At 34.3% G+C, this 12,944-nt stretch overlaps 2 protein-coding genes across 4 annotated transcripts in view; one reads left to right on the forward strand and one right to left on the reverse strand.

Moving 5' to 3' along the window:
• The window catches only part of LOC112507868, a 7,621-nt gene extending 5,126 nt beyond the window's left edge, over nt 1–2,495 (forward strand). For both annotated transcript variants that reach the window (XM_025112603.1, XM_025112604.1), the window contains exon 3: nt 1,462–2,495. In XM_025112603.1, the coding sequence (XP_024968371.1) occupies nt 1,462–2,175 (714 nt within the window). In that variant the 3' untranslated portion in view covers nt 2,176–2,495. The remainder of the gene's footprint in view (nt 1–1,461) is intronic.
• Nucleotides 2,496–2,684: 189 nt separating this feature from the next.
• On the reverse strand, nt 2,685–5,383 carry LOC112507869. 2 transcript variants are annotated; one of them, XM_025112606.1, is made up of 5 exons: nt 5,031–5,383; nt 4,827–4,936; nt 4,010–4,080; nt 3,105–3,444; nt 2,685–3,031 (listed from the first exon to the last, which is right to left on the reverse strand). In XM_025112606.1, exons 2-5 carry the CDS (start codon nt 4,917–4,919, stop codon nt 2,849–2,851), a joined length of 687 nt encoding a protein of 228 aa, XP_024968374.1. In that variant the 5' UTR covers nt 4,920–4,936; nt 5,031–5,383; the 3' UTR covers nt 2,685–2,848. The 2 variants fall into 2 exon arrangements, with proteins under 2 accessions (XP_024968374.1, XP_024968373.1); XM_025112605.1 differs by having other exon boundaries at nt 4,827–5,383.
• Between the last annotated feature and the right edge of the window lie 7,561 nt (nt 5,384–12,944).

Genomic DNA, 12,944 nt, shown 5'->3' on the forward strand with positions numbered 1-12,944 from the left:
GTCTTTTGGCTGGCTTGTTTGTGCTATTGTTTTACCATACTTCGTCTTTTGGCCATTTAGTTGTTCGTACTCTCTCTTATGCTTTTAGTCGTCGTATTTGTTTTAATCTTTTTTCTTGTTTTACTGTACTTGTGATTTTCCGAGCCTTTTCTTCCTTTTCCAAAATTATCCCAGGCTCTTCGGTAAGTTTTCAAAACCTTAATTCCTTCCATTCTTGACAAGCTTTCGGAGTTGCTCAAGATTCCCCTAAAACTTCTTCGTAAAACATTTTTCGCAAGCCTGGGGGGCTTCACAACAAGTACGGTAAACATGAGAAATAGGTTCAAAACAGGTTCCATTGTGTGTTGGGTACATTTGGTTTGGTCTGGTCTGGTCTGGTCTGGTCTTTCTATTGTTTATTAATGTGGATAAGATCATGAGAAATAGAGATTTTTTGGGTTGTTTAGTACTGCCTGTCCCCAGTGTTAACTTCATTGTGAACAGAATGTAGGGGATGTTAATGGGCAGACATCAAGATTATAATAAAACCTTAAGGGACATTCAAAGGTCTCAAATATTTACCTTCTGACTTCTTCGTCGCCAATAACTGTTATTCCTTGGTGTATACCATATGTTGTGCTAGTGTTCAAGATTTTGACTTCCTATATCACTAGGTGAGCGTTAGTTTTGATTCTTTTGCTCAGCTAAACTGTTGTAGGATGTTGATAAGCATGTTATCTATATTATATTATAAAACATTTGACAAAAACTCTTGAAAATCATTTTTTATGCATAAAGTATTGTTTACTAATGCATATTACTTAAAATTCAAGATTACAATTAAATTGTGCACAAGTACAACTTATTAAAGCTTCATATTTGAATCTGTGTAACTAAGAATAGATAAACATAATCAAATAAGGATAAACATCTCATTTTAAATATACGAAAAACTAAAATATAATTAGGATAATAATTGAGTCATAAGAGAATACTTAATTATTGGTTTTTACTTGTATTATTAAACCAAAAATAAAATTACCTCGTTATTATAGTCTAAATTAAACTATAATAAAAAAATTATAAAAGTGGAGAACTTTTAAATAGTTAAATTTGATACTAATATCGTATATTTTTTTCAAAAGTTTAAGATATCTTCAAATTTATATTTTATATTTCAAAAGTTTAAGATATCTTCAAATTTATATTTCGAGATGTATCTCGCTGCATTGTGCGAGTACCCTAGTTTGTTTAAAGTACAAGTAGGCTACACATATAATAGTTGCACCAGCAGTCACCGTGTTTAACTTTAGTTGCACGATTCAACAGTAGGAAAGCTGACCAGGGATTTCCTTGCTCTCTCCTTTCTGTTAAATTGTGTTGCTTTATCTGGTATGGTGATCATGTTGTCAATACTATCATAACCCATGAGATAAGTTAGCTTTTGACAAGTGCCAGGTCATTGAATTTTTCTTATTGTAGACCGGTGGGAGCCTGTCTGGAACAAAACGGAAGTCGGCACCTTCAGTTGCTGGAGATTCAAGCAAGCCTCATTCAGATGGGTCAAAGAAGAAAGTTAAGGAAGAATGGAGCTGCGCAATCTGTCAGGTGAGTGCCACAAGCGAGCGTGCTTTAACTGAACATCTTCAAGGAAAGAAACACCAGAGCAAAGAGGCAGCCTTGATAGCTCAGAAAAGTGGTGCCAACTTTGGTCTCGGGGTTTCACCCAAGAAACCCATTGTGAAGCCGATCAAGCTTTCTTTAACAACCGTGACTCCGAGTTCCTCTGAGAAGAAGTCCAAAAAGAGAAAGGAATCAAGGAAGGAAACATCAAGCAGTTCGGAGGTGAAGAAAGAAGACAGGAGGAAGAAGAGTGAGAAATACAAGTTTTGGTGCGAAATGTGTGAGGTAGGAGCGTTTTCGGAGAAAGTGATGAACCATCATAAGAAAGGGAAGAAGCATTTGACCCAGCTTGCGAAACTTCTTCAGAAGGGTAAAGTGGAAGAAAGTAAAACCCGTAAGGCAGTGGTTGGTGATGATGCTAGGGAGGAAAAGCAAGATGATGGTAGTAGTAGTGTGGTGGTGAATGAAGGAAAGCAAGATGATGATAGTAGTAGTGTGGTTGTGGTGGTGGTGGAGGATAGAGAGAAAAGTGAAGTGAAGGAAGATGCAAGTATTCATCTGATGGGTTTGTAGATCATGTGGGAATGTGTTGTACAGAAGATGATTGATGTTGTGAAGAATACCATCCATCCATCCATGTGGGCATGGTGAGGTTTTAGTTACTGCCTACCTTTTAACTTACTGCTACTGTTATGTGGTTTGGTGGTTTTATGATCCCGTTGGATTTTCCCTTTTGGCTTGGAAAATTTTAAGCCAAAAGCCTTCCAATTATGTAATTTTCATGAGAGGAGGGTTTCCCAATTGGTGAACGTTTTGGTAATGGATTGTGGATGGCTAAAAAGGCCTTTATTAATGCCCAAAATATGGTTACTTTTGCCATGGTAAAATTAGTTTTACTCTTCTCTGTTGCTGTTATGGGGTTTTTTAGGTAGAGAGTATCATAAGCTTGCTTTTGGACTTGGCGAGCATTATAACTCGATCATGCAGGTTTGAAGAACGCTAAAGGTAATATTCATATGTGAAGATATACCTTTTTTTTACATATTTTCTGTATGTATTCAGATCATGAACATGAATCAGAGTTGGTGAAAATGGTTGGCTCAACATATATTTCCCAGTTGGGATCTTTAAAACAGTTTCTAACATCACATGTAGATCTATATTTTGCATTCGTTTCCGTCTTCATTTTGTAGGCCACATCACGTATATGGAACTGTTGAAATAATAACCACGAATATCTAAACCTTCATACATGTAATGCAACGGGGTCTTGCCACGAGATCTTCCTCTTCCTAGCTTGACTCGTTGACGAATCCAGGCCGACGTTACCACAAGTCAGTAGGTTCAAGTCGTTGAGTTTTTCATCGATCACGCTTCTAACTAAATCTTTTGTCCCATTGCCCTCTTGCAATTCTTCTTCTTCTTCTCTCTATCATGAAGGGAAAAATGTCAAAACTATTGAATGTTCTTGTTTGAGTTTAACAAAATCATTGAAATCTTACCGATATTTGGTTCAGATCAAATGTAGGAGGTCGGCTTTTAACCGGAGTTTCTTTACTCGAATCAAACAAATCGGACGGGTTGGTCCTAACCGCTTGGTTTGAATAGTATGCATCCTCCATCGCACCATGCAACATGTGAGACGGTATGCCCAGAAGAACATTTTTCTTCTGGGCATTGTGGTTCATGTTTTGCAAAGCTGCCTCATTTTTCGAGTAGACCTTCTCATTCATACTTTTTCTGTATCGGCTAGTTTCTACAAACCGTGGTTTTACGATGGTGTGCTCTTGTCGAGTGGATGACTTGTTCTTCAAGAGGAATTTGTGCCTTCGTCTCAAAAACCTACGAGTATAATGAAGCAATAAGCTAAATCAAATAAGATAGAGGTGGAACTAGAATTTTTTTTCAAATAGTAACGTTGTTTGGCCGTAACAATGAAAACCAGAGAACTTTCCTTTTATCAAATCATATTAGATTTATTGGTTGATTGCTTGCATTTACATGGTAATGGTTATGGGTTCGACCCCTCATTAAGATGCAAACAAACAGGCCCTTATCATTTACCCAAAAAAGTAAAGTAATTGTTTCTATGAATACCAAGATATATTCAAAATACTTTGAGATGTCGTGTGCATTCATGTGGACCGCGTCATGTACGTAAAGACACCCGACCGGGCTTGAATCACCCAAAGTACACACACACACATATATATATATATATATATATATATATATATACACACACACATATAAATTTGGCAATTATTGACAAATAGATCGATAAATTCTATTAAAGTTGAACCTGTTTACCTAAAAACCACCGAATCAACAAATAAATTGAAATGAAAACGATCTAAATCTTAACGGAATCGAGAGAATGTAAAAAGCGACAAGTTGGATATCGTACCGAACTTGAGCTTGTAAAGTGAGTTTCTTGAGCTTCATGGCCTCTAATTTGGTTCTTGCGGTCTCCGTTTCCTATAATTTGTGTAACATCCGTTCTTCATTATTTGAAACCAATAATTTCAAGCAGTTGTTTGTTTACCTTTTAATAGTTCCATTAAGAGGCAACCTCTTAATAGTTCCATTAAGAGGCAACCTCTAAATCGTTAAGAGATGAATTTTGTTTGGCAAAAAAAAAAGTCTGATTCTTAACGGTTCTAAAACTCTCTGAATGATTTTGTATACTGAATCTTCCTTAATCATTAAAAGCTCTAATTTCATTGTACACAATTACCAAACAATTATATTTCATTTTGCACTATATCATGAGAGTTTCTTAATCATTCTGACCACTTAACCATTCTGCACCAAATCATTCAACAACTGCCAAACAGCCCAAAATGTCTTTCATAATTAAATAAATAACCCAAAATGGGCCCGGTTAAAAAGATAACTTGTAAATACAATACCATTTCACGGTATTTTCAACCATATGTCTTCTTGAACTAGTAAACAAATGGATCTAATAAAAACAGGTAACGTAAATAAAACCGTTTGGTGGAAATCTATATTTCTCTTGTTTAAATCCAGACGCTATCAGAACTCTTACAATCATGTGATGACTTTGTGGATCAGTCGGTGGGTATAAGCTGACCCGACGACCAAATGTTGGAAGATAGATCACAACAATAAACATCAAAATCAAATACAATTACTTACAAAACATATATCTAACAATTAGATCAGAGTGAAGGGCACCCAGAAATCAAAGTGATTAATACCTTTTGCAACTGAAGGTAATCTTGGACAAGGGTTTGATGCCTGAATCTTGCATCCTCATGAGGATATGAATCAAACCCATCCTTCTTCCTCATTGGATCTCAATTTTCTTCTGGGAAAATATCAAGAAAGAAAACAGAGGATGAATGTGGGGAAGAAGAAAGAAAACACAGAATTTATTAAAGAAACAGAGAGATGGTTGTTACTTTTTTTTTTCTGTGGGTTTGTGATGGAGACACTGAGCAAAGAGAAACCCCCAAAATGCCCATATGAATTGGTTCATTAGGCAGAGAATGTAGTGATGAAGATGGGAGTTTTTGGGGGGTTGCAGAAGGGTATTTCTGGTACACCATAATTATTGGTCCTGAGTTGAGTTTGGTTAGAGTTTTTGAAGAAATCCCATCTTTCTTTCTTTCAAGATTTTCTTTTTGTATTTCTTCTCCACAAATCTTGGTCCACCTGGACCTGGGCCATTAGGTGGGCATCAAAGTTTCCATTTTTTTCTTCATCTCCTTTACCAACCTCTTGTGGATGTTTTTCTTTGGATAAACATGAATTTATTGGCAACTTTTGTGGGTATACACTCTATATGTATGTATGTATATATATATATATATATATATATATATAGCTATACATATATGTAGAGAGAAGGAATAGAAGAATACTTTTTAGAGAGAGAGAGAGAAAAGGAAAACATGGATGCTGTCTCCTTGCTGGTGCTACCTTGTTTTCAGGCCTGGGTTTCCTTGCTGGCTGGCTGTTTCTTCTGGGATGCCAACCCCATTTGAAATTACATTTTTAACCTTCTAACCGTTTATTTCCATGGTCAAAAATTATCTGTAAAAGAAAGAAGCCATCTGGGTATTTGATTGGAAGACCTTTGGATGTGGGGTTGTCCAAAAAAAAGGCCAAGATTGATAAGTCTCCAAAGGATAAGAAGGTAATTTCACCCAGACATTTGCATTTGTGGGTGTCACTATGGCCACCATTATCACACCCACCTGCTCAAGCAAGTAATAATGGCTGAATTCATAGTGGAGGGAAGGTGGAAAAGAAGATAGAAGTGGATTAAAAGAACGAACCTTTTTTCAAAGTAAATTAAACTTGCAAGAAAATTATAAACAACATGTTAATGAAAAAATTGAGAGTGAAGTGGACCGATAGTTTTGGTTCGTTGGAAGCCAATGAAATCTGAAGGAAATGAAATGTTCATTCTCACGTTAGGTTCATTCTTTGAGTTTTGGAAAGAATTCAAATTCCACATAAGATGAAATGCAAATTCCTTGGGTTCTAATAAGGAATTTCAATTCATTCATAAAAGTCATCACACTACATCCACTACCACTACCGCCACTTCCATCACCAGTACCGTTGTCGCCACTACCTCCAATATGCCATCACCATCATTACAATTGTTCCCTTCACCACCACCACCGCCACCGCCGCCACTGCTACCATTACTACTACTACTACTACTACTACTACAACCACTACTATTCTATTCAACGAACCAATTAACAGACAAATTAAAAAATTCTTTTGAGAGATTCCTTTCCAATTCTTGCCAACCAAACGCATGGTCAAACATGATTAAATTTCATTCCAATTCATTTGACATATTTCATTATATGTACCTTAGTGTTTCTGGGAACCTATGACCGGCTAACAGGGTGTATCACATTTTAAATGCGCATAATTTTGCAACGAGTCTCCATTTCAGGCTCATAATACGCCGATTCAAAACTTAGAATGAGGAGCACGCCCTGAGTAGGCCCTATAGTTTCAAGGCCAAAAAACACGTTTAAACTTGTGTTGAGACACCTTCGTGTTTTTTTTTTGTTATTTTCCATTTTCCTTTTGGTCTTTTATATTTGACCCATCATTTCTTTTCAGACCCGTTTCTTTTGAACTCTTTATATATATATATATATACATATATATATATATACATATATATATATATATACATATATATATATATGTGTGTGTGTGTGTGTTGGATGTCTAAATTGGATTGCCACTTGACTAATAACATAAAATTCATTTTCCATCCAAATTCTGAGTTCTCTTTGAATTCGCGTTTGAGTCTAAAGTTTTGACATTCATTGAATTAACAAATTTTAGAAGAGGTAATTCCTCAGTATTCAACAAGATTGACCTTCGGTTCAATCTTCATATGTTGCATCATGTTAGGAATAGACTGGTCCTCAAATATTAATTGTTTATCTGATATTCATATTTATTTAACTTGTGTTTAATTTACATTTAACTTTATAACTAATGAAAATCTATTTAAAATCAATATTTATAGCTTAAAGAGATGGTTTATCATGGATACTAGTGTTGATACTAATATGAGCATCCAAGGACCAAAAAGAAGGTAGTAATACTAGAATAATAACTGTAGGGATGAAAAATGACAAAAACTAAAACTAGGAGGACATGTTTTGCAATATGGCCAAAGTTGAGAATGACATCAATCAAGCATCCATGACAATGCCCGACGACCCATTTGCACTTCTTGATACATATCTCATTTGGTTTGCAAACCATTAAATACGAAAACCTTAAAAAAAAAGATGTTGAAGAGAGCAACATATCAAGATTGAGGGTCGCAGGGTTCGAGATCAGGTAGGCATGGGAATGGGTCCCGACCCGTTGAGGAACCCGATCCACCCGCCCCGGTCAGGGACGGAGATTTCCCGTTAAATCGGGAATGGAGACGGGGACGGGGATCCTCGTTTGTCTCAAACCGAGGATGGGGACAGGGACGGGGACGGGTATGGTACTCCCCGCCCCGCCTCGTCCCGTCCCGCCCCGCCCCGTACTCATTATATATATTAAATAAATTTTATATATATATATATATATATATATTATTTATTTATTTCAAATAAAACGTTAATTCATAATTTTCTATTTCCTAACTAGGTTTATAATCTAAAACTGTTATTTTTTGGATATCAAGTCAAAATACAATTACTCGATAAATTTTGTATATTACTCGATATGGTTTTATATTACTCGATATCTTTTGGTACATGTGAATTTAAGTTTTTTTTTATTAAATTAATTATTTTTTGGTTTTAGGTTATTAGTTCATTTATTATGTTGTGTTTTTTTTTGTATTAAATTAAATTTATTTTGGTTTTAGGTTTATTGAAAATGTTTGAGATTTAAACATGTATGGTCTCTCTTACATATTTAATTTAAAATAACTTACATAAACGGAAAAAAAATCTCCGTTTCCCCGTTGCGGATGGGGATGTGATTATATTCCCCGGTGAGGATGGGGACGAAGACGTAGATAAGTAATCGGGGACGGGGACAGGGATTGAGGTCCCCGCCCCATTCCCATGTCTAAGATCAGGGTTGTTCTTGAGGAGGGCTGGACATACATGTGTTAGGGTTCAAAAATATTAGTGGTTAGGTTTTTTAATATATAGTATTGGTTCAAAAAAATTTAGGATATAAAAGAGACCCAAATTTTTTCTAGTATTTATAATAAGAGCAAAAATTGAATTTTACAGATAATACAGATTCAAAAATATATCAACTAATTACACTGGATAATAAAATTAAATGGTTGTTCATTATAATTTATTCTTATTGTCTATTTATTTTTTTATTTGGTACCAAGGGTCAATGTTATTGGTTATTGTTATCTACTGTTTGACGGTTTTTGTGATTTAACAATTCAACCAGATAACAACTTTAACTTTCTGTATTTGTTGTTACTATCTGTTTTTGTTGACTATTTGTATCTACTTATACAATTATGCTTTATTGGTTGTTGTTATTTGCTTATGTTGTTGGATATTATCATCTATTTTTGCTTCTATAGTTAATATTGAACTTTTGTTTGACGATACATATCGTTCTTGTGAGTTATGATGTATTTCATAGTTTTGCAATTAATCAATAATTTTTTTTCTATTAACGCATTTAATGATTTCCCTTATACCTGTCATGTTCCATAAAAAGTTCAATTCTAACATCTTGTTTTTGTGAGCATGAAAAGAAAGAAAAGAAATTCAAATATTTTCAATGAAATTAATTAAAGTAGTCATTTTGACCGCATGGTTTCAACTCTTAGCCATTTTTCTTCTAAAATAACAGTAGATCTACAATTAGCAGATACGTAATTTGCAGAGGGGTCAAAATGTAAGAAAAATGAAAGTTTTTGAACCAGGTCCGCCATTGCAAGGGACCAAATATATAAATTTGGAAAAAACATTTTTGCCACCTATTCCAAATTTTACATATTTAGTCTCTGCAATTGTTTACCTGGTTCAGATTTTTTTTTACACTTTGACACCTCTATAATTTGTCGGCCTAAGGCTATTTTCGTTATTTTAGGAGATAAATGACTAAGAGGTGAATTTCATGCACTGCTTGACTTTTTCATTTTTTTTGGGAATCCACTACACACCACAAAACCCAATTTAAGTGCCCAATCAACCATTCCTTGAGCCTCCTAATCATACTCATTCATTATTTGTTCTTATTAATTCTTAACACATATTTGTTATTTGTTCTGTTTTTTTATTAGAATAACACATATTTCTTTTTTTAAACTAAGAAAAATCCTCATTTTAAAAAATTACCAACCATAATAGATGGTAAAACTCACATCAACCACAAGGGTGGTGCCTAATTTGTTTGAGTTTGGCTTCAAAGGTCAAAAGTACCAGGAGGTCTCAGGTTCAAATCTAAGAAGAAATAAAAATCCCCTTGTGGCTACAGAGGTTCAAATGCGGGGACTCCGGGCTATCTGTAAAACAGGTGGTCGTTCTGAGATTAGTTGGCTCGCATAGTGGGTTGTATATCCAGGTTAATAAAAAAAAACTCACATCTATGTTTTAAAATTTCAAAATTACCCTTATTTTTTTCATACATTGTTGACAGCTAATTACCTAACAAATAGTACATGAATCTTAAGTAATCTCTTATCTATAACTTACAAAAATGAATTTCTTTAGCATTTCTTGTATTCAAATTTTTAAGTAATAGATAACATTTGTTGAATATTTTTCCGTACTTATCGGGGGCCATTATTGTTACATACGCTGAGGGCCTATAAAATATCATAAACGAGCACGTTCGGATTTCTTCAACTTTCATGCAACGATTGAGGAAAGTCGGTAGATGTTATGAGAAACGATTCAAAGAGGCCTGCACATCGAGGTGAGTTTCATGCGATATTGTTTTATGGATTGAATGTAATAAAAAGTTCACTTGAAACCATGAGTTGTTTATGTTATGTTAAATGACGTTATGAGAATATGATACATGCAAGTATGTGATTTACTTTGAAACCGTAAACATGGTTTTATTGTACATTATGTTTATACGTGGTGTATTATTGACTCACTCAGTTCAATGGGTCGTCATGAGATTGTGATGATCTGTACGAGAGTTTGATGTAAGAACAAGAATGGGTCTTGACGGAAGTTAAAAGTTGTAAGAGCAAGGCTGAGTCTTATCTGACATTTACACTGTAAGATTAGACACATTGACATGTTCAGTAAACGACTACTAAGAGTGGGTTATTATTGTATTATAAACTTTAAGATTTATTTCATTGTGAGTTAAAATATAATTTAGGGATGTATTTTCATATATTGTGCTGTTAGAACTTCAGGATGTTATAAAACATTTGGTCGTATTATTAGATTTTGAGCGAGTTGAGAGATTTTCTATATTTATTAATAACAAGTAATAAAAAGCGGATACGAATGCTAGCTTTTCCCAAGAGTATGATATTAACAAAATGGTTGACATAACTGGTCACAAAAGAACCCTTCACGATTTCTTTCTCTCGAAACTACGTCGTGTTGGAATGTGGTCAAGGTCCCGTCACAAAGTGCCACAACTTCTAACTTTCGGTTTGCTGACCACAAAAAGTAGATCTCGAAAATCTGAGTTCCGCCGGTATGGAGAGATGCACATATCTCTATGAGACACCAACTCGACCGACATCCCGAGCCTTAGTGAAAGTTATGCAACAACTCATATCTCTAAATGATTATTGAAGATTTTCTCAAACCTCATTGCATTACTCAAGCTATATTTCGGATCCGCTCATCTATGTGTCAAAGATCTAATATTAAACACAAGTGATCGACTTGTCTGCATTGAGTTAAAGCTTCAACTTGAGAGGAAGGGACCTCTCAACGGTGTCACCTTCCTCTCTTTTGTCTTGATCTTTCTCCTCCTTATTCATGAATATTCAGAGTTGACCACTGCCCATGCCTGCTCCTCATTTCACTGAATTGGAAATAAAATCGTTGCAAAAATTTTTAAGGTTGTTGTTCGCTACAGTGGTGACAACGTGGCCACCACAACCCACGATCCAACATTCATATCCAAATGTCGCATACAATCATCAAAATACACACTTTTATTCTCAACAACTTCAAATCAGAATAAATAAATAAAAAGGGGAAACACAGACACATAAATGGAAACACACACTAAAAGGAAATAAAAAGACACATTAACAAAGAATAAATAACACTCAAAATAAGAGTTGTCAGTAGCATCTCTAAAGATAAACACAACATAATTGAAAATAAACTAAAGGAACTAAAGAGTAAACACAAGATGATCATAAGAAACCGTAATATAACTGATAACAAAAGAAATATTACTGAAAACCATAGTTTTGTCATTAAAAATCTGACGTTACGAGAGAATCCCCTTTGCACTTTTCTCCTAACCTACCATCCTCTCTAAAACACTCAATTTTTTTTCAAAATGTTCAACTCAAACATCTTGCGAGAATTAGAAACGCTCTCTCCGCTTACACAATACACTTCCTAAAAGAAAATAAAATGATTCCTTTTTTGCGTCGCCCTATCTTGCTGGAGGCCTTCATACTCCATTTGAAAGGGCAACTAAAGGAAAAGGGCATTCAATTGCGCTCATATTCATCACTGTAGGAATTGGGTTCAAGCTTTCCCCAGCCCCTTCTCATCAATATCAGTAATCTCTCATTCTCGCCGTCGAGAGACTTAAATAGTTCAACTCAAATATCTTGCGAGAATTAGCAGAAGCTCAACAAATCACAACTTAGATAAAAAAAACATATTCGTTTCTTATCATTCACATTGTTATTGGTCAAACAAATTAGGGATAAATCTCTGCCCCTCTCTCAAAGAACTACGTCCTTGAATTATCAATAAAACGGACCCGATAGCAAAACAACCCCACTTTTTGAAGTCATATACGTAACGTTGGCCTTTATTTTCATAAACCCGTGAAATCAATTTTCTTCACAATACATTGAGAAATAAACATATGACATAGCTGTAAACTTTATCAAGTGATAACTTGTATTAACCTATCAGTTAATTATATAAAAAGGTTAATTCCAAATTAAGACCACTTTATGACGATGGTTGTAAACTTCCATATGGTCTGTACCAAAATGTTTTTGTTAAAAGCATATAATGTGGTCGAAAAGAAACATCTTATCTCAAAAGGTTAATACTGGTCTTCAATATCGATAAACTTATCTCAAGAGATATAAATTGAAAGAATCTGTACAGATTCAAACTCAGATATACATACATTATTTGCTTGAGACTTATTATTAAGCCAATACATACCAAAAACTCCTCATAATGGTTGCCATTTGAAACAAGATTTCTATTACGAGGGATTTCAATTTTATGAAAGGATTTGAAATTGGAGGGATTTGGATTTGAAAGGATTTGGAAACTTTGCTGTGTTTGGTGGTGATGGATTTGGAATAGAATGAAATTCCATTTTTGTAAATAATTTATAAAAAAATTATGAAAATAATAAAAATATCTTTTTATTAACTAGAAAGGTACTCGTGCAATGTAACGAGATACATTTTGATTTTAATATTTCATTTATTCTTTATCTAAGTTGATGTTATAGTAAGGTCTTATGTGATTTTAAGAAAGCGATGATGTTTTATTTTTGAATAAAATATAAATATGAAGATATCGTAAAAATTTGACAATAATATATCGATATTAGTATCAAATTAACTATTTAAAATTCCACATTTTTTGTGTAATTTTTTAATTCAATTATTTTATTATAATTTAATTTAGGTACAATAACGAAATAATTTATATTTG

The sequence above is a fragment of the Cynara cardunculus genome, assembly GCF_001531365.2.
Source record: "Cynara cardunculus var. scolymus isolate 2C chromosome LG 2, CcrdV1, whole genome shotgun sequence".
In the NCBI taxonomy this organism is placed as follows: domain Eukaryota; kingdom Viridiplantae; phylum Streptophyta; class Magnoliopsida; order Asterales; family Asteraceae; genus Cynara; species Cynara cardunculus.